Genomic DNA, 22,999 nt, shown 5'->3' on the forward strand with positions numbered 1-22,999 from the left:
ACGATGCAAGGGTGCTGGAGAATGAAGTTTTAATCCATTCTTCTCACAGGCAGATGTTACTGGTGCCTTTGATGCCATTCCTCATGCCAAGTTAATAGAAGTCATTTCAGGCATACTGAATCTTGAAGTATATGAGAACTACTGTATCCGAAGCTATGCAAAAATCTGGGTGGATGCTGTTGGACAAGTTAGAAAGACGTTTAAAAGACAGGTAAAAACATATTGTTTTCTGTGTTTGGGTTTTAGTTGGGGGAGTGATCTAATTTCCTAAAACAGCTGCTTGAGATATTGTTAAATTGGCTTCCTCTAAATACTGAAGATTGGCACAAAATGCTGCAGTAACTCAGCGGAACAGGCAACATCTCTGGAGAGAAAGAATGGGTGATGTTTTGGGTTGAGACCCTTCTTAAATACAGTTTTATCTCCTGTCTATAGAACCTAGGTTAAGGTCACTTAGAGGCATTTAGCCGAAGGGCAGCGCATTATTTTGAAATACCCAATCTTATTTGCTTTTGCTATGAGTCAAAATAAAGTTTTGTAAGTCCTACGCGTACAGCTTCAAATGACTAGCTGCCCTCTTTTTGCTGGTTTCCCTCTCCCTGTGAGTAAAGCGAAGGAACAGGCTGTCAGGAATCATGCAAGTCAGGTCATTTGATCAACTTGTTTTCTCCAAGTAAGTCACAATTTAATCCATTCATATTACTTTTTTTCTAGAAAGTCATTGCTTTGCTTTAAAAAGTACCTACTTAAAGCAGCTGACTAGTACCCATACTGCAAATATGATAACTGATGATTTAATCTACTCTGCTGAAAATTGAGTGAGGAGTATCGGCCAGTGTAGCAGAAGAGGTTCATTCAAAGCCATGGGAATCCTTGCATTCATTTGAACAGAATGATGTGGACTTGGTTGTTTCCATAAAATCTGTGCCTCTTACTATTCAGAGTTATGAAGCTTTGCACTAAATCTGTGCAAAGGATTCTTCTCTTCATTTGTTTTATCTTGTATCACTGTTGTCGATTCTGTGTTTTCAGAAGTAAACTCTGCTGCCTCCTTCTCCTTATGCACCAAAAGGATACTTAGTCCCTTATATTAAAAAAATAATGCTGGAAATACTCGGCATGTAATGCATTGCCAACGAAGAGAGAATTAGAGTTCAGTGACTGTCATCTCAAGCAGGAAAAATCAGCCTTACAACCCAGCGGTATGAACATTGGTTTCTCTAATTTCAAGTAACTCCTGCATTCCTTCTCTCCCCTGCCCCCTCCATCCCAGTTGTCCTACCTGTTCCACTGGTCAATAGACAATAGGTGCAGGAGTAGGCCATTCGGCCCTTTGAGCCAGCACCACCATTCAATGTGATCATGGCTGATCATTCTCAATCAGTACTCTGTTCCTGCCTTCTCCCCATACCCCCTGACTCCGCTATCCTTAAGAGCTCTATCTAGCTCTCTCTTGAATGCATTCAGAGAATTGGCCTCCACTGCCTTCTGAGGCAGAGAATTCCACAGATTTACAACTCTCTGACTGAAAAGGTTTTTCCTCATCTCCGTTCTAAATGGCCTACCCCTTATTCTTAAACTGTGGCCCCTGGTTCTGGACTCCCCCAACATTGGGAACATATTTCCTGCCTCTAATGTGTCCAACCCCTTAATAATCTTATATGTTTCGATAAGATCCCCTCTCATCCTTCTAAATTCCAGTGTATACAAGCCTAGTCACTCCAGTCTTTCCGAGAATTAACTTAGTAAACCTACGCTGTACGCCCTCAATACCAAGAATATCCTTCCTCAAATTTGGAGACCAAAACTGCACACAGTACTCCAGGTGCGGTCTCACTAGGGCCCTGTACAACTGCAGAAGGACCTCTTTGCTTCTATTCTCAACTCCTCTTGTCGTGAAGGCCAACATTCCATTGGCTTTCTTCACTGTCTGCTGTACCCGCATGCTTCCTTTCAGTGACTGGTGCACTAGGACACCCAGATCTCGGTGTACGTCCCCTTTTCCTAACGACACCATTCAGATAATAATCTGCCTTCCTATTCTTGCCACCAAAGTGGATAACCTCACACTTATCCACATTAAACTGGTTCTACCATGCATCCGCCCACTTACACAACATGTCCAAGTCACCCTGCAACCTCATAGCATCTTCCTCACAGTTCACACTGCCACCCAGCTTTGTATCATCTGCAAATTTGCTAATGGTACTTTTAATCCCTTGTTCCAAGTCATTAATGTAGTAAATATCTGCAGTCCCAGCACCCCACTAGTCACTGCCTGCCATTCTGAAAGGGACCCATTTATCCCCACTCTTTGCTTTCTGTCTGTCAACCAATTTTCTATCCATGTCAGTACCCTACCCCCAATACCATATGCTCTAATTTTGCCCACTAATCTCATATGTGGGACCTTGTCGAAGGCTTTCTGAAAGTCAAGGTACACTACAGGTCTCCCCTGTCAATTTTCCTAGTTACATCCTCAAAAAATTCCAGAAGATTAGTCAAGCATGATTTCCCCTTCGTAAATCCATATTGACTCGGAACGATCCTGTTACTGCTATCCAAATGCTCCACAATTTCGTCTTTTATAATTGACTCCAGCATCTTCCCCACCATTGATGTCAGACTAACTGGTCTATAATTTCCTGTTTTCTCTCTCCCTCCTTTCTTAAAAAGTGGGATAACATTAGTCGCCTTCCAATCCACTGGAACTGATCCTGAATCTATAGAACATTGGAAAATGATCACCAATGCGACCATGATTTCTAGAGCCACCTCCTTAAGTACCCTGGGATGCAGACCATCAGGCACTGGGGATTTATCAACCTTCAGTCCCATCAGTCTACCCAACACCATTTCCTGCCTAATGTGAATCTCCTCCAGTTCCTCGTCACCCTAGAATCTCTGTCCACTAGAACATCTGGGAGATTGTTTGTATCTTCCTTAGTGAAGACAGATCCAAAGTACCGGTTCAACTCGTCTGCCATTTCCTTGTTCCCCATAATAAATTCCCCAGCTTCTGTCTTCAAGGGACCCACATTTGCCTTGACTATTTTTTTCCTCTTCACATATCTAAAAAAGCTTTTACTATCCTCCTTTATATTTTTGGCTAGCTTACCCTCTTACCTCATCTTTTCTCCCCGCATTGCCTTTTTAGTTATCCAATCCGTTGGCTTCCCACTCTTCTTTGCTATGTTATACTTCTCTTTTATTTTTATGCTGTCCTTGACTTCCCTTGATAGCCGCAGGTGCCTTTTACTCCCCTTAGAATCTCTCCTCCTCTTTGGGATAAATTGATCCTGCAACTTCTGCATTATTCCCAGGAATACCTGCCATTGCTGTTCCACCGTCTTCCCTGCTAGGGCCTCCTTCCAGTCAAATCTGGCCAGCTCATGCCTCTGTAATCCCCTTTGCTATGCTGTAATACCGACACTTCCGATTTTTCCTTCTCCCTCTCAATTTGTAGAGTAAAACTTATCATATTATGATCACTGCCTCCTAATGGCTCTTTTACCTTGAGTTCCCTTATCAGATCAGGTTCATTACACAACACTAAATCCAGAATTGCCTTCTCCCTGGTAGGCTCCAGTATAAGCAGTTCTAAGAATCCATCTCGGAGGCACTCCACAAACTCCCTTTCCTGGGGTCCAGCACCAACCTGATTTTCCCAGTCTACCTGCATGTTGAAATCTCCCATAACCCGATTGGCTACATTGATAAACTCGCATGTAATTGTACTGGTTTATTAAATAACAGAAAACTAAGATTTGCTTACATGTAGATTTTATACTTGTGGTTGTCCAAATGAACCAGATAAGTTTGTCAAAATGTTTAATTTTGATTGCTGAACTCGTTAATAGCTTATCAATATGTACTGAACCATTCCATTGATTTCATGTCCCTCCAATAGTTCAATAATTCTGTAGTGATGGTTGCATCACCGACCTCTTCTTCAGACTGATGAAGGGTCTCGACCTGAAACGTCACCCATTCCTTCTCTCCAAGATGCTGCCTGACCTGCTGAGTTACTCCAGCATTTTGTGATACCTTCGATTTGGTCCATACAATTATCTCTCACATTCATATTTCTATGCATTAAATGAATAGTAATGAAACTGTTGCTCCTCTGTCTCCTGCTAATATATTTAGGTTTCCACTTTGATGGATCTAATGCCAACCATGAAGGAATTTGTATCTCATCTACAGCAGCAAGGCTCCTTGCAAAATACTATACTGGTCAACCAGGTAAAGAAGCCAGTCATGGTTATGTCCATCTTTTCAATGTACATGTTTGTTTGTTTCAATGTACATGTCACACTTTGTTTTTGCCCAAGAAGGAAAGGGTCATTACCTTTCATGCCTTTATTTTTGAGAAATATACATATGTACGATCTTGATTTGTTCAAAACCACTCATGGAGATTCAGTCCTATTTTTTCCATGAGTGCACATTGTATATAACGACGTTGAATTTTTTGTTTTTTTTAACCTACTCTGACAAATCTGGTGTTATTTCATACAGCTGTTGAATGCAAAGTGTACATATGCCCAAATAGTTGCCTCAACCCGTATCTCATAGTTGTTCTTTTATGCAGGGCTTAACGTTGAATCAGAACTCTCAAGATGTGTTCACTTACTTTAAGCAAATGATCAAAAGCAACATTATCAACATAGGAGGCAAGTAAGTGAAAAATTATTGGAAAATTTGATTGACCGTCATTTTCAGCATTTCATGAGCTGCATGTGTTCAGAAAGATCCATTTATTGTGAGTGCACTTAAATCTGCCAGCAAGGTGGTATCTGTGCCTTACCACTTGATGGTCAAGATAATACAATGTTCCATTATCTGAGACTGCGATATTGAGTACTACTCTATATACACTATTACCAAGGTAATCCAATCCAGGTTATTCTTTGTGTAAAAATAAATTATTGCAAGTACCTATGCATGCGTGAGCTGTGGCACTCAAAATGACAATTTGCACTTTATAAGTGCTAAACGAGCTTGTGGAATTTATGCTAATATAGCAACTCCACTGCACCATAAGACATTTCTATCAACAGAACTGGATGCTGCCACCTCATTTTCTTGCTTGAGGACCTTTACATCCTGTTTAGGGACCTGTTTAAATAACTCGCATTACTGCCAAGAGATGCACACGAATGTGGGAAAAAGCAGAACACATGGGAAACCCCTTTTCTAGTTAGCTCAGGGCAAGGATCTTAAGGAGCATTCAATGCAGCATGATACCAGATTGCACAAAAGAATGGGGCGGATGATACTAATTTTGCCATTTTCATCTACTGCAAAAGAGGTAAGGTCAAGCTCAAATAAAATGTAGCCTTTGTTTTGAAGCAGAGAACTGTGAATAGTCTAGTTAATTGGATAATTTGCCACTGGTGAGGTACTGCACAAATTCAAGTTTCTCAGTTTGCAGTATTAAATAGTTATGTTCCATAGGGACAAATAAAATAGTCTCTTCCATTCCCACAGTTAATCTGTCATTGTTCCAAGTACCTTCAAACAGTTGGAAAGGTCTTTGGTCCTCTATTGATTTTTTTTGTTTTCATGAAATGATTCCATAAATATTCCTTCAAAAACTGCAAAAGCATGTAGCTTAGCTTAGAGATACAGCTTGGAAACAGGCCTCTTCGGCCCGTCGTGTTCATGCCGACCATCGATCGCCCATACACTATGCCCTGCATACTAGGGGCAATTTACAGAAGCCAATTAACCTAGAACCCTGCACATCTTTGGAATGTAGGAGGAAACCGGAGCACCTGGAGAAAACCCATGTGGTCACAGGGAGAACATACAAACTCCACACAGACAGCACCCATAGTCAGGATCGAACCCAGCCTCTGGCGCTGTGAGTCAGCAGCTCTATCACTGCGCCATTGTGCTGCCCTAATTTTCTCATCTTGAAAATCAAAATTACAATATTCCAAAATTTATTAATGAAAATAATTTGGGTATTTTTGTATAAATGAATTTTGCGCATAATTAAAATATCTGCCAAGTGAACGAGAATGCAATTCAATCTTAAAAAGGCTCCTTTTGTTGTACCAGGTATTATGTCCAGGGCTGTGGAATACCACAAGGTTCTCTGGTCTCAGCTTTGCTTTGTAGTTTGTGTTACGGGGATATGGAGAAAAAGTTCTTCAGTGGAATTCAGGAGGATGGGTAAGTACTTTGTTCCTGATCCCTAAATTTGGATTTTTGTTTTAAATGAGTTTGACATTTCTGACTACATAGCCAAAGATCTAATGTTTTTGAACATTGGCTTTAATTTTCAGTTTTCTTCCCTTTTCCAATAATCAGAATATATATATTTATTTTCCATAGGTTGATGCTGCGATTGATTGATGACTTTTTGCTGGTTACGCCACATTTGTCACATGCCAAAACGTTTCTAAGGTACGTCAGACAGAGCAGTAATTGGGAGCTGCAAAAACAATATTTCAATATTCTGTGTACAACAGAAGAATGGAGTGGAATTTTAATTCCGTCTTACGTGTTTTCTGACTTTAGACAGCGATGCATCAATCCTGAAGAGAACAGGGCAGTCAAGTGGTTGATTGAACATCCCAGCATAACATCCACTGTGAATGTTCATTAGTTGCTATGTTTTAGATGACAATTTGCTTGAAACAGTAGCCTGGTGTAGTCCGTCAAAATTATAAATTGCAGAGATATTACTGGAATTGGAAGGAAAATGTTCATGTCCCAAGTGGGTATTTGGTAATATGTGATCTTCAGATCAAAATGGTGATGCCATGCATTTTATGGTGATATGGGGAAAAAGCAAGAATGGGATACTGATTTTAGATGATCAGCTGTGATCATATTGAATGACGGTGCTGGCTCGAAGGGCCGAATGGCCTACTCCTGCAACTATGTTTCTATGTAAAGGAGGTTACTGGGAGATGTTGCAATAGTTATCGGTGTAGGAGCCATTTGTGTTTATTAGCTGCCTCAGCATATTATATTATTTTGTATCCTGCTGTATTACTTTTGGACACTTGGGGGTTGTCGTGAGATGAATACAAGGCTTACATATATGTGGTATAAGAAAATAACTGCAGATGCTGGTGCAAATCGATTTATTCACAAAATGCTGGAGTAACTCAGCAGGTCAGGCAGCATCTCGGGAGAGAAGGAATGGGTGACGTTTCGGGTCGAGACCCTTCTTCATATATGTGGACTGGGAGGAGCCAGAATTATGAGTATAATTGGGAATGCAGTGATGTGATGCGTCAGACATGAGAGGAGCTTGGCAAGATACAATTTTTACCAAATCTATGACGAGAGAAATACTATTTGTTTGTATCACTACTTCAATAAACGACTAATTAAACTGAAAAGTCGTGAAGATCTCTGTTGCTGTTTGCGCCAAGAATAATCACTCTACCCCTTTCGTGAAGTGGTGACTAAAGGAGACGACTCGATGGATAGTTTGAAGTTACCACTATAATCGGATTAGTTGTTGGATACTGATGAATACATCTGGAGCTTATAGTTTGGCTAGATAGATTTTATTGGTGGCAGTTGCTATCAGTGGAGATTGTAGTGGACTTTATGGGCAGTAAATTACCTTAACTACCTAATGATACAACTCCCCAAATAATTTCAGTACCCGTTAGATGTTACGTTGACTGAGCTGTATGGTCAAGCTAGTTGAATGGGGTATTTATACAAGGATTAAGGGTTATGATTCCCACCTCAATAAAAAGAAAATGCTTGAATGTACTTTCTGTGCAAGAAGGAGGAAGATGGTTCCATATCAAAGCAAATAATGAAGAGGAAAAAATAGAAAGTTAATTCACCAAGTCAATCACTTAGCATGTGGGCATGAAATGTGCTTGTCTATTGCTGATGGTTCTGTAGAGAACTGGCAGTGAGACGTTATTGAGGAGTCACTCCACTTACCTGTGATATTCATCAATGATGAAACAAAGTTAGGCTGCTCCCTCTTTTTCTTCCACTCAAATCTCTCCCTATAGGTTTATGGCTCCACTGAATTCACTCCCCTTCTTTCCGCTTCCCCTTTGTCTCCTTTTCACCTCTAGTTTTTGTCACTATCTCCATCCATTTGCCAAGCAACCCCCTCCTCCCCTATCAACTGCATCCACCTATCGCTTGCTAGGCTTTGCCCTTCCTCTCTTTTTCAGCTTTGTTCCCCCTATTCCATCAGTCAGAAGGTCTATTCCCTTCATAGATCCTGCCTGACCTGCTAAGTTCTTTCAGCACTTTGTAGTCTCTTATATCTCCATAGTTCTTGACATAGTGACAGATTTTTCTTTTTCATTGATATGAATGAATGATTTTAGATGACTGAGAACACTGTACTGAATCATTATGTGTTGTTGTTCCTTCTTTATCAAGAATTCTGGCCACAGGCATTCCAGAGTATGGCTGCTTCATAAGCCCAAATAAAACAGTTGTCAACTTTCCGCTTGATGTTGACCTTCCAGCCTGCAGTGCGGCCAGATCCTTGCCAGAACACTGTCTCTTTCCATGGTGCGGTCTGCTATTTGACACCCAGACACTGGAAATCTACTGCGACTATTCCAGGTGAGAGCTTTATCATATCAGACTTGTTCACAAAGGTCCAGATTCTGAAGCTGCAAGTTAACAGTCACGAGCTAAATTATAACTAGTATATAAGTTACAGGGTTGAACTCAATAGAAAAATAAATTGGCATCTTTAAATGGCTGCTTTTATTTTGTGTAATGACAGTGGAGAAATATAGGGAGGAACTGTGTGTAAATGTTTCCATATATTGAATCAATCCTTATAAGTTCATATGTTTATGAGTCAAAATTGATCAGCCATGATCACATTGAATGGTGGTGCTGGCTCGAAGGGTCGAATGGCCTACTCCTGCACCTATTGTCTATTGCCTATTGTGAATTAGGCCATTTGGTCCATTGAGTCTTCTCCACCAGTCAATCTCGGCTGATCTATCTTTTCCTCCCAACCCCATTCTCCTGCCTTCTCCCCATTTCCTTTAACACCTGTATTAATCAAAGTACCTGTTAACTCTGCTTTAAAAATACTCAAAGACCTGGTCACCACAACCTTCTGTGGCAATGAATTCCACAGATTCACCATCCTTTGACTAAAGAAATTCCTCCACATCTCCTTCCTAAAGGTATGTCCTTTTATTCTGAGGCTCTACCCTCTGGTCCTAGACTCTCCCTCTAGTGGAAACATTCCCTCGCATTCACTTTATTCATGCCTTTCATTATACAACAAGTTTCAATGAGATCACCCCCTCATCCTTCTAAACTCCAGCGAGTCCAGGCCAATGCTGTCAAATGGTATACGTTTACTCAGTCATCCCCAGGGACATTCTCGTAAACCTCCTCTAGACCCTCTCCAAAGCCAGCGCACATCTCCTGTATGGGACCCAAAACTCCTCACTATAGTCCAAATGCGGCTTGACCAGCGCCTTATAGAACCTCAGCATTACATTCCTGTTTTGTATTCTAGTCCTCTCAAAATAAATGCTAACATTGCGTTTGCCTTCCTTACTACCGATTCGACTTGCAAATTAACTTTTGGGAATCTTGCACCAACACTCCCAACTCTCTTTACACCTCCGATTTCGGAATCCTCTCCCCATTTAGAAGACTACGGCTTAATTCTTACCTATCAAAATGCATAACTGCACACTTTGCTTCGTTGTATTCCATCTGCCACTTCTTTGCCCACTCTCCCAACCTGCCTTAAGTCGTTCAGCAGACTCCCCACTTCCTATACACTATCTGCCTCTCCACCTATCGTTGTATTATCTGCAAACTTGGCCAAAAAGCCATCATTTCCATCATCCAAATCGTTAATATACAATGCACCAGAGCTTTGGGCCCAACGGGTCCACCCTGTTCTAGTGTGCCTCTAAATGGTTTGTCAATGTTGCTATCATATTGGATGGATATTTTGCTGCAGTACACTGGAGCTTTGATATTGATGACCTGTCAGTGGCTTTTTTACTCTCAGCAGAGGGTTCCTCGCCCTTGCCCGTAGCAGTCACTGAGGCATCAGGAGCAGGATTTTCCTCCATCACCTGTATCACCCCCATCCCACAAATAGGTTTTCTCTTTAAATTTGTAGCCAAGGTTTGGTACTAGAAAGGTTACCTACACTTTTTCGTCTCATTTTCAATTTCTATCCCATTGCCCTCACTGGGATGATTACTGTCAACTGTCTTGCCATATCCTTATGTGACTTGGTGAAAGTTTTATATGGTTATGCCTCTATAAATCAAATTATAGTTGCATGACAAATTGTTACCAATTTCATTTCAGCAGTATCCATTGAAATGTTTGCATTAGTGTTAAATAGTAATTTCACAGGATCCATCACCCTTACTGATTGTTATTTAAATTGTACATAACCAGTATACTGCTGATTCTGTAGGATGACTAAGATATTCCTCTAGTCCATGGTAAAAGCAAACGTTCTTTGCTAACTGCTCTGTTGAGGACGGCGTTCCTATAAGTTGTGGTTGTTATAGACTTCTGGGTGAGGAAAATTCTTTAACCATTCAATGATGGTTACTATAACTTAATTATTCTCTTTAATGTAGTTATGCAAATAGTTCCATCAGATCAAGCCTTACTTTCAACTGCAGTTCGAAACCTGGACAAAATATGAAAAAAAAGCTTTTGGCTGTTCTGAAGCTGAAATGTCACCATATCTTCCTAGATCTGGAGGTGAGGTGTGATCTGCCTATAAAATGGTACAGTTTTATATCAACTACTTTTTCTCATTGGACTTTCTTGCTGTTCAACCTTCTTTCTATATGATGTAGAAACAAAGAACTGCAGATGCTGGTTTACACAAAAACAGTTGCCTGACCCGCTGAGTTACTCAGCACTTTGTATCATTACTATATGATTTATTTTTCCATTAAACACATCCAGTGCCTTTTATACCAATTGTTGTGCCTCTCAAAATAAGTGCTGTGGTGGCAGACAAGTGCCTTCTGTTTTAAGGGTCTGTCCCACTTAGGCGATTTTGTAGGCGACTGTCAAAGTCGAAGCAGATCGCCGAAATTTTATTTTACCCTACGACAATGACCGCGACAATGGTCAGGTCGATACAAGTTACTTTTTTTGTAAAACTAGCACCTGGCTAAGAGATTACACCGTCTTCGGAAACATCGCGAAATTCCCACGCTTATCAATGCTTCTCCAGCATCCTAATCTTCGCTGAAATCACTGACAAGTCTGTAATTTGCCCGGGTTACTTGAAAACCAAGCTTCACGGTAATAAGGCATAAACTGGATTGACTTCCAGTTTACTAATAGCAGTTTTAAGAAATTTTATTTTAAATGTGGTTAAATGGATTTTTGTGCGAGTGTGGGCATTCTATGAAAATGTACGGGAGATGCATATCGGGTTTCTGGGTTGCATATCTGGGTTCGGAGCCTACTTTAAAAGTAATCGCTGATGGCCATAAACATTGCGAAATTCCCATGCTTACCTGACCGTCAAACTGTCGCCTCTAATCTACCTGTCAAATGTCTTGACGGTAAATAAATTGGTTAAGCACAAGTATTTTATGGTATCTTCAAATGACTTTACTTAATTTATTATGTGCTTCTAAATGCATCTAAGAGAACCTAGAAAACCTGGGGACAGCATGCGACAGCGCCCGCAATAAGCAACGATACCTGGCGACAAGCCAGCTGTCGCCGAGAAATTTCAATCTGGTTAGTTTCTCAGTGACGCCCCGAGATCCACTACGATTCTTTGAAGACTCCTCACGATCATGCCCGCGACACCCCGGTGAACTGTCGGCGACAGCCTAGTCGCCGGAAGTCGCCATAAAATCGCCTAAGTGGAACAGGCCCTTTACATTAAGACTGGGGAATAAGACTCTGAACATTGTGTCACGGTTTTGCTGCCTATCATTTCCTGACATCATTTTGGATAAAGTGTTTGTTGATCATCCTGTCCAGCACTTGAAGTGGACTCATCTAATAAACATGAATTGGAGTCTTGTGAGTTTTTAAAATTAATTGGTGACTTTACTTGCTACAATGTGCCTTACTGGGTGGCCTTACAAATTGTTTCAGTAAATTGCTTCTTTAGATAGCTTGTATCGGGAGGTGACTCCCAATTGCTGATATAAGCTATCTAAACAAGCAATTCACTTAAAATTTACTTAAAACAATATTCAAGGCCTGAGACTTAGCTAAAGTACAAAATGCGAAAACTGGTCTCCAAAATTCCCTCTGCTATGCTTGGTATAGTTAATACAATTCCACTTCTGTTTCAAAACCTAGTGTATTTGCCCAGATAAGAAAAGTCTGAAGAAGGGTCTCGATCTGAAACATCATCTATTCCTTTTCTCCAGAGATGCTGCCTGAACAGCTGACCAGCATTTTGTGTCTAACTTCGGTGTAAACCAGCATCTACAGTTTCTGCTTACACAAGAATAAAATGCAAAATGCTTTGCATTGTTCCTGCCAGCATATATATAGATGTATAGACCCATTTGAAATTGCTCATCATGTGTTTTAAATTTATGCAGGTCAATACACTGAGAACAGTTGCCATCAATGTCTATAAGATATTTCTTCTCCAGGCCTACAGGTACTCTTAACAGGGATATCTTTTGGTTAATTTTATTGCTTTAAACTGAAATGCACTCTTAATATATATAGTTTGGAACCATATATAGGAATAAATGAAAGTTGTTGAGATTGTTTCAGTATGAAATTTGCTGTCTGGTCATTGTGTTGATTTGATTTTGCATCAGTTCTGTTTGTGCACTCGAATTCCAGCAATGTGCCCATTTGTATTTGGAACATTTCGGATCATCTGTGAGATAGAATACCTGAGGGACTTCTGTTAAGTCTGTCATTTTAGGAACTGCACTAGAACCTTGTTATGTTTAGCCAGCTCACAGAACACAGAACAGTAGAACACAGGGAAGGGCCCTTCGGCCCACAGAGTTTGTTCCGAACATGATGCCAAGTTAATCTGTTCTCATTTGCCTGTTTATGATCCATATCCCTCTATTCCCTGCACTTCCATGCGCCTATCTTAAAGCCTCATAAATGCCACTATCATATCTGCCTTTACCACCATCCCTGGCAATGAGTTCCAGGCCCCCACTACACTCAGCCCAGAACATATCCATTAAACTTTCCCCTTCTCAGCTTATAGCTATGGGCTCTAGTGTTGGACATATCCACCCTGGGAAAAAAGTCATGACTATAGCCCTCTTAATTTTATATTCTTTATCAAGCTACTCCACAACCTCTGACATTCCAGAGGAAACACTCCAAGTCTATCTAACCTCTCCCTGTGGCTGAAAGCCTCTAAGATTATTAAGGGATTGGACACATTAGAGGCAGGAAACATGTTCCCAATGTTGGGGGAGTCCAGAACCAGGGGCCACAGTTTAAGAATAAGGGGTAGGCCATTTAGAACAGAGATGAGGAAAACCTTTTTAGTCAGAGGGTTGTGAATCTGTGGAATTCTCTGCCTCAGAGGGCAGTGGAGGCCAATTCTCTGAATACATTCAAGAGAGAGCTAGATAGAGCTCTTAAGGATAGCGGAGTCAAGGGGTATGGGGAGAAAGCAGGAACGGGGTACCGATTGAGAATGATCAGCCATGATCACATTGAATGGCGGTGCTGGCTCGAAGGGCCGAATGGCCTACTCCTGCACCTATTGTCTATTGTCTATAATCCAGGCAGCATTCAGGTAAACAACCTCTTTACCCTCTCCAAAGCCTCCACAGGTTTCCTGTAATGGAACGACCAGAACTGAATGCAATACTCCAAATGCAGCCGAACCAAAGTCATGTCCAAAGTCCTGTGTAATGACTTCCTGACTCTTATGTTCAATGCCCCTAGCAATGACGGCAAGCATACCACACACTTTACTACCCTTTCAACTTGTGCTGCCACCATCAGTGAGCTATGACCTTGGTCTTCCAGATCCCTTTGCACATCAATGTTGCTAAGGGTCTTGCCGTCAACTGTCTACTCTCCCCTTGCTTTCAGCCTCCCAGAGTGCATCACCGCACACTTGCTTGGGTTAAACCTCATCTGCCATTTCTCTGCCCATTTCTGCTGCTGATCTATATCCCACCGTATGTTCATAAGTTGTAGGAGCAAAATTAGGTCACTCGGCCCATCAAGTCTACTCCGCCATTCAATCATGGCTGATCTATCTTTCCCTCTCAATCCCATACTTTTCCCCATAACCCTTGACACCCTTACTAATCAAGAACCTATCAATCTCCACCTTAAAAATATCCATTGACTTGGCCTACCCAGCCTTCTGTGGCAATGAATTCCACAGATTCACCACCGTCTGACTAAAGATCACCCTCTGATCGTCTGACAGCCTTCAACACTGCAACTCCTCCAATTTTGGTGTTATCAGCAAACTTACTCACATACCCATCTATTATGTCTAGGTCATTTACGTCTGACCACTTTCTCTCGAATTAAAATATCCCTCTTTCCTTGCTCTGACAAAGGATCTTCAACCTGAAAGTCTGTTTCTCTTTCCATGGATACTACATTACCTGCTGTATATTGCCAGCACTTTTTTTGTTTCCAGTTTGCACATTGCAAGGTTCCATAAACAGAAAAAGCATTCTGAAATATAATGTTTTATGTAAATTTGTTGTAATGTACCATGTTAACTGTTTCCTAAGACTTTGCATGGTTTTTAAATATCCAGAAAAAAGGAAATGGATTTTATTTTCTTTCTCTAGCACCAATTATAATTATTGGAAACTGACCATATCTGGCAAATACTATCACCAACTTGCCATTCTCCAATACTAATGAGAAGAAGCAACTCCTGGTGTATTTTTGCTTTTATGTTTTACCATCCCGCAAATGGTACAGAAATAAATGTCAGTGATAATTTTTACTGATGCAGTGATAAATTCTGCTCTTTGAAGAGTGAGTGCCCATAGGATATTTTCATCCACCTGGGAAGAGAGATGGCTACAGTTTAGTTTCTTGCGTCTTGACAGTGAATTTATATACCATCGCTGTGAAATGATTGAGGGACATTTGCTGCTCCATTGATTTGACTTTTCTCTCTCACATGGCCAGATTCCATGCTTGTGTTTTGCGGCTCCCCTTTCGGCAAAAAATAAAAGACAACCCTTCGTTTTACCTTGATGTCATCTCAGATATTGCTGCTTGTTGCTACACCATTCTTAAAGCTAAAAACCGAGGTGAGAGTTTTAAACATACATAAAGTGGAGGGAACAAGGTTGTGGGCTAATCAACCTATCACAGAATGCTTGGAATGCAGGGTTAATATGTTAACCTGCTTATCTTTGCAGCATTTATATAGCTGTTTTCCTTTAGCTGGCCATTTTTCATGAAATGGGATGGGATTTTATCTCCCCCAGAATGGCTGTCTTGGTAAGGGTGAAATATATCTCAGGCCACTTAACTTTGCTGAAGCTGCCACATTCTTAAAAATAGTTAAAAAAAAAAAAGGTTTTAACACCTGGTAGAAGGTAAATTATGTCAATGTACTTCATCAACTTTAATTTAGATATGCATGATGGGAATAGGAACTAGATTAACCAAGGTTATTCAAAGATATTACTCGGAGAACAAAAATGATTCCATTAGTATTTTTGCAAGTTTTATTCAATGTTTACCTTGCACAAGTCTAGGACTTTGTAAAATGATCACAAGATTAATAAAATTATTTATTCAAGTCATTGAAAACACAAGAAATAACATAGATGCAAGCACAGTCATTAATATTGATATATTGTTGCACTTTAACAAAGCCCCCATCTGTTTCCTGCTTTCCATGAAACAATTCTTAAAGAATAGCTTTACAAATAAATTCTTATTTTCTTTCCAGGGATTTCTTTAGGTTTCAAAGATGCTACTGGCCCTATTCCTTTTGAAGCTTCCCAATGGCTCTGCTTCAGTGCATTCGCCATCAAACTGTCCAATCATAAGTCTGTTTACAAGTGCCTACTGGGACCTTTGAAAACCTGTAAGTAAATATTGGTGAAGATATATTGCACCATCATTTGAACAGAATCTTAATTTTGCATTGCTTTCTCCATTATCATTTGGAAAATATGATGGATGGAAATTAAATGATCGAGTTACATATTAAATTAAACAATCTGTTGAGTAAAGGCTGAGTATGTCTGTTCAGTATTATTTACAAATTGCCTCCCAGATATTGATAATCTATTATTTTTACTCTAGACATCATAGAATGATACTGTGTGGAAAGAGGAGCTTTGGCCCAACTTGCCCACACCGGCCAACATGTCCCAGCTACATTAGTCCCACCTTCCCGCATTTGGTTCATATATCCCTCTAGACCTGTCCTATCCATGTACCTGTCTAACTGTTTCTTAAATGTTGGGATAGTCCCTGCCTCAACTACCTCCTCTGGCAGCTTGTTCCATACACCCACCACCTTGTGTGGTAAAAGCACCCCTCAGATTCATATTAAATCTTTTCCCCTTCACCTTAAACCTATGTCCTCTGGTCCACAATTCACCTACTCTGGGCAAAGAGATTCTGTATCTACCCGATCTAGTCCTCTCATGATTTTATACACCTCAGTAAGATTACCCCTCATCCTCCAAGGAGCCAATGTAAATGCTTAAAACATTGTTTAAAACTGATGGGACAGATAGAAAGTAATTGAGAAAGTCCACGGAATAAAACAAATAAGCACCAGTGATAGAACAGACCTGTGAAGCAAAAAAGAGTTAATCAATACTAATACTGAATGAATTTGTTCATTTCTTGCTTTCATCCATGTACTTGAAAGTTAATAATATATTGCATTGTTTTTGAATTACTTTAACGTTGTGTTTATTTAAGTCGATGGAAGTGAAGTTGAATTGTTGGTATACGATTTTGTGTCAACAATTGAATTGTTGGAATACCATTTGTGTCAAAGAACGGTTCGTGATTGACATGGCTGTAGCTGTGATTCACATTCACTGTGAAGTACATTTAATCAACGACTTCCTTTATTCACCACTTGATTTCTCATATCCTCAAAAAAAACTCCAACAATCTTGCCAAATATGATTTCCCTTGCATTTTGACTATACTTGATTGTATTACGATTTTTCAAATGTCTGTTAACATTCCCTTAATAATGGATTATAGCATTTTCCCCAAAGATAAATGTTAGGCCAACTGACCTGTAGTTTCCGGCATTTTGTCTCTCTTTCATAAATAGTGATGTTACATATGTAATTTTTCAATTTTCCGAGGCCTTTTCACAATCAAAAGGATTTTGGTAGTTTACAACCAACAACTTCCTGCAGCAATTACCTTTAAGGCCCAAGATGACATGCAATCTTTTCCAGGTTCGGTTTGCATAGTACTTTTTTTGTAGTGATAGAGATTGTTATATGCTTCTCCCACTAGCCCCTTGATTATCTATTATTAGAATGAGTTTAGAGGAGAACTGGCCATTTGGTGTCTTTAAAAAAATTCAATTAGACAGATGCAGGATATTGAAACTGAAAACAGTGCTAGGAAACGCCAAGCAGCATGTGAAGGGGGAACATCCGCTAATTTGATCAGTTGCTGCAATGATACTCATGAGTATTTTTAGCACCTTCTGTTTTTTCAATTTCGTTTTTTTAAAGATTTTAAGTTAATATATTAACTCCCAAATAATAATAATAATAATAATAATATTCATTTATTGTCATTGCAACGAGTACAACGAAATTAAAAAATAGCCAATCCTGACGGTGCGTACAAACATATATGCAATAAATGCAAAAACAAATAAATACATAAATACAATTAAATACAATTATGTTAAGTACAAAGATTTTTTAGTGTTGCCTAGTGCAAAGGTAGTGTTCAGTTCTCGTATGGCCCTGGGGTAAAAACTGTTCTTAAGTCTGTTTGTTCGGGATTTTATCGACCTGAAACGTCGACCAGAGGGCAGATGAACAAACAGACGGTGGCCGGGGTGGGATGGATCTTTTATTATTTTGCCTGCTCTACTGAGGCAGCGTAGGCTGAACAGGTGCTCCAGGGAGGGCAGTGAGCAGCCGATGATTTTCTGGGCCGTCGTGATGACCCTCTGAAGGGCCTTCCTGTCCTTTTCTGAGCAGCTGGCATACCATGTGGTTATACAGTATGCCAGCACACTCTCGATGGAGCAGCGATAGAAGGACAACATGAGCTTCTCCTGCAGGTTGGTTTTCCTGAGGATCCTCAGGAAGTGGAGTCTCTGCTGTGCCTTCTTTACTGTGGTGATGGTGTTGGTAGACCAGGTGAGATCCTCTGCGATGTGCGTACCCAGGAACCTGAAAGCTGGTACCCTTTCCACACAGACCCCATTGATGTAGAGTGGGTCGTAATCTCCACTGGTTTTCCTAAAGTCAATTATAAGTTCCTTTGTTTTGGAGGAGTTCAGGACCAGATTGTTCACTGAACACCATGCTGCCAGCCTTTGGATTTCATCCCTATAGGCTGTCTCATCTCCTTCTGAGATGAGTCCAACCACAGTCGTGTCATCCGCGAACTTGATGATGGTGTTGGTGGGATGGGTGGGGGCGCAGTCGTGAGTGTAGAGGGAGTAAAGGATGGGGCTCAACACACAGCCCTGTGGTGAGCCGGTGCTCAGTGTAATGGTGGAGGAGAGGTGAGGGCCTATTTTGACTGTCTGGGGGCGGTTGGTCAGAAAGTCCTTGATCCATTTGCAGATGGTTTGGGAAAATCCAAGGTCGGAAAGTTTGGTGACCAGTCTGCTCGGGATGACCGTGTTAAAGGCAGAGCTGAAGTCGAGGAAGAGCATCCTCACATAGCTCCCCTGGTGTTCAAGGTGGGTCAGTGCAGTGTGAAGAGCAGTGTCGATGGCATCCCCTGTAGACCTATTTGCTCTGTAGGCAAACTGGTGTGGGTCGAAGGTGGGTGGGAGGCTGGCTTTGATGTGCTGCAGGACCAGTCTCTCGAAGCACTTTGTGATGACCGGTGTGAGTGCTACCGGACGGTAGTCGTTAAGACTGCTGATGACAGACTTTTTCGGCAGTGGGATGATTATGGCGGACTTCAGGCAGGGAGGGATGGTGGATTTTAAAAGGGACAGGTTGAAGATTTTTGTGAAGACCTCAGATAATTGGTCTGCACATTCCCTCAGCACTCTGCCCGTCACACCATCGGGGCCTGCAGCTTTCCTGGGATTCACTGCTCTGAGCACGCGCTTAACATCATACTCCTGCACAGTGAAGGTGTTGCTGTCAGGTGCTGGAGAGGGTGTAATGTCTGCCACTGTAGCTTTCACCTCGAAACGAGCAAAGAAACAGTTAAGTTCCTCAGCCAGCGAGGCGTCGCCGTCGGCAGTCGTGCGGTTGCTGGTCTTGTAGTTGGTGATGTGCTGGATGCCTTGCCATACCCGCCGTGGGTCATTGTTGGAGAAGTGGTCTTCAATCTTCCTCTTGTAGGACGCTTTGGCATCCTTGATGCCTCTCTTCAGGTTGGTTCTAGCAGCACTGTATAGAGCTCTATCACTAGACCTGAAGGCGGTGTTACGGTCCTTGAGGAGAGACCTGACATCCTTTGTCATCCAGGGTTTTTGATTTGGGTACAACCGGATGCGTTTGTCGACGGTGACATTGTCAACACAGTTTTGGATGCAGCAAAGTACAGTTGATGTGTACTCCTCCAAGTCCTGATCCTCAAAAATATCCCAGTTGGTCCTTTCGAAGCAATCCTGCAGCTGCGAGGAAGCTCCTTCAGGCCATGTCTTAACAGTCTTTATGGTGACTGGAGCTTTCCTCCTGAGTGGGGTGTATGCTGGGGTTAGGAATATGGACAGGTGATCTGACTGCCCCAGGTGTGGTAGTGGTGCTGACCTGAACCCCTTCTTAATATTTGAGTAAACCTTGTCTAGTGTGTTTTTCCCCCTGGTAGCACATCTTATGTGTTGTTCAAGTTTCGGGAGAACTGACTTTAGGTCTGCATGGTTGAAGTCCCCGGCTATGATGTGGGCTGCTTCTGGATATGTGCTCTGTTGTGAGTTTATTGCACCGAGCAGGTAGCCTAAAGCTGTGCTAGCGTTAGCATTCGGTGGGATGTAGACTGCTGTTACTATAACCCCTGTAAATTCGCGAGGAAGGTAAAAAGGCCTGCATTTAACTGTTAGGGACTCCAGATCAGGAGAACAGTGGCTATCTATGATTTGGATGTTAGTGCACCAGTTGTTGTGCACATAAATGCATAACCCCCCCCCCTTGCTCTTACCGGAGTCGATGTTTCTGTCCCAACGAAACGCTGTACGCCCGGCTAGCTCAATGGCTCCGTCTGGGATAAGTGGATGAAGCCATGTCTCTGTTACTAAGAGAATGCAACAGTCCTCCACGAGTTTGTTTGCTGATATCAGCAGTTTTAGTTCGTCCATTTTGTTGATGATGGATCTGGCGTTGGTGAGGAACATGCTGGGTAGCGGTGGTTTGTGTGGCTGTCTCTTTAGCTTGGCAAGTATACCGGACCGGCATCCTCGCTTTTGCTTCCTGTTTCTCCTCCGCCTGCGACGCCTGTTCGCGCCGACAACTATCCACGGAGCGCCCGGTGTCCTGGCTATCTCTTCCGGTATATTTCGCGGGTGTGGAAATTCGCGCACAAGGTCCCGATTGCACTGGAATCCGATGATCAGAAGGTCTTCATTGATTGTAATGATAAATTAAACGATCATTATTCAGAGATTTATATGCTGGCCATACACAATAATCAGCCTATCATATTTGTCAGCAAATTGGTATCTTAATTCTGACATACTCGTGCAGAGCTCGGACTGATATTTACATCCCTGCTGCGATAAGTGCCATTTAGATCTATTTTGGATCATTTAATTCAGAAAAAAAAATTGTTTGCTTTTTATAAAGGTGAGATGGCACCTAATTGCCATCTCTGTGATCATTTTAGTTAACCATTCCCCTTTGTACATGATGGATTTCCTGTTATAATAAAAGATGCACAGTTAACTCAGAGCTGGGAATTTCCATTGATCAGTTTGCTGAAAAACAAAAGAAAAGCTCTCTCCAGGGTTGGAACCAAGCTTGTGTTTTACTCAATCTTCTCTTTTCTCACTTCACTGTGTCCGGAAAGGATATTGGTTTTATGTTTCAACGTGCATTTAATTTCTTATTTACGCTTAATTACATTTGAGTACATGTTTAAGATAGTTTCCAAAGGTATCTGATTTTAGCACAGGTTAGAAAATGTATTGCAGCAGCTCACTTCAGCATTTGCTCTCCGTGAAAGAGGTTTCACTCATTACCTCAGTGAATATTTTGCAAAAGTGATGGTGTTAGCATTTATTCTCTAATTCCATATTCAGCTCTCAGTACTGTGTCTGTTTCTTCCCAATGTGACCCAATCTCCTTTTCAAACATGTGGCATTTCTTGATCAGCTCTGTAATTTGGCATCCAAGCATTATCCTGTTTTCTGGGGGATGAGGATGTTGCTGTACCTGATGTGTATTTCAAGATTTCCTGTTTTAATTGACAAGTGCAGGAGGAGGCCATTCGGCCCTTCAAGCCAGTACCGCCATTCAATGTGATCATGGCTGATCATTCACAATCAGTACCCCGTACCTGGCTTCTCCCCATACCCCCTGACTCCGCTATCTTTAAGAGCTCTATCTAGCTCTCTCTTGAAAGCATCCAGAGAATTGGCCTCCACTGCCTTCTGAGGCAGAGAATTCCACAGATTTACAACTCTCTGACTGAAAAGGTTTTTCCTCATCTCCGTTCTAAATGGCCTACCCCTTATTCTTAAAATGATTGAGTCACGGCTCCCTTAATATTGGTTAGTGGACTCGCCTGCGACCAATGCTTCTCCACCCTATTGCCACTCACATTTACACATAGGCACATATGACTGGTCTGCAGCACCTTGCATGGTCCCACATATCAGGGTGTGAATCCCACTTCCTCAGATGATGTCCTTACCATCGCCTTCTCCCCCATTCCCGACACTATTGCCAGAGATTCTGAGTCTACCAATGCACCTTGCGCCTCCTGCCTTTCCAACAGCTATTGTTCTACACCTTTCAATTACTTGCATAATTTCATCAATTATTTTCTAACCCTATCTTTCAGGAGTCCAGTATCCCTTCCTCCTCTGACTATCTCCCTAGTATCTTTGTTCATCCTGTAGGCGATAATCCTAATTATTCAGGTAAATGTTCAAAATTAACCTCTCCCTGGAGCACACTTCAATACTTGATGATTGTTACCTTCATCTCTCTGGAGCCACATTATCTATTTCATGATAGCCTGTTGTTAAGTAATTGTACATGCCTGAGAGCTGCCGTGTCTTTCTATAGCTTATCTCCCCTGCAGCCTGACACACCCACACACCACTTGGCCATTCCAGCACTCTGCCACTTGTGTCATCCAATACAAGTTGTTCTCAACAATCCTCAGACAAAAACTCAAACTTCTCCAAGTGAAATAAATAATTACTTGTTTGTAACCACTTAAACTTAAAAATCAAATAGAAAATAAAAACAATCTTTGACAAAGTGTCTTGGACCTGAATCTGATCCCACAGATGCAGCCTGACCTGCTGACTAAGCATTTTCAATTATACTTTGTCACATATACTTAAGTGAAGTGAAATTATTTTATTATCTAAGAATTATAAGATATAGGAGATTGTAGATGCTGACACCTGGAGCAAAAACAAACTATTGGAGAAACCCAGCATGTCAAGCAGCATCTGTGGTAGCAGTGGGATAGTTAATCCTGCATCAGGAGGGGAATGACCAGTATTAAGAGATAAGGGGGATGGGGGGGGGGGGGGGGGGGGGTGGGGGAGATGAAGCAGGAGCGAGCAATTGATGAGTGAATTCTGGAGGTAAGGGGTTGATGGGCAGGTGGAGCCATGAGGGTGATGTAGGGGTGAATATCACAACAGAGGCTGGGATGGGATTAGTGGAGACAACAAGGGGCTGCAGATTCTGAACATAATAAGAAAGGA

At 41.5% G+C, this 22,999-nt stretch overlaps 1 protein-coding gene across 1 annotated transcript in view; it reads left to right on the forward strand.

Moving 5' to 3' along the window:
* The window catches only part of tert (telomerase reverse transcriptase), a 59,744-nt gene that overhangs the window by 33,943 nt on the left and 2,802 nt on the right, over positions 1–22,999 (forward strand). The window contains exons 6-15 of the mRNA XM_078428076.1: positions 50–211; positions 4,150–4,245; positions 4,595–4,680; positions 6,070–6,183; positions 6,346–6,417; positions 8,386–8,574; positions 10,593–10,719; positions 12,546–12,607; positions 15,100–15,224; positions 15,875–16,012. Of these exons, the coding sequence (XP_078284202.1) occupies positions 50–211; positions 4,150–4,245; positions 4,595–4,680; positions 6,070–6,183; positions 6,346–6,417; positions 8,386–8,574; positions 10,593–10,719; positions 12,546–12,607; positions 15,100–15,224; positions 15,875–16,012 (1,171 nt within the window). The remainder of the gene's footprint in view (positions 1–49; positions 212–4,149; positions 4,246–4,594; positions 4,681–6,069; positions 6,184–6,345; positions 6,418–8,385; positions 8,575–10,592; positions 10,720–12,545; positions 12,608–15,099; positions 15,225–15,874; positions 16,013–22,999) is intronic.

This window comes from Rhinoraja longicauda, chromosome 2 (genome assembly GCF_053455715.1).
Source record: "Rhinoraja longicauda isolate Sanriku21f chromosome 2, sRhiLon1.1, whole genome shotgun sequence".
NCBI classification, from domain to species: domain Eukaryota; kingdom Metazoa; phylum Chordata; class Chondrichthyes; order Rajiformes; family Arhynchobatidae; genus Rhinoraja; species Rhinoraja longicauda.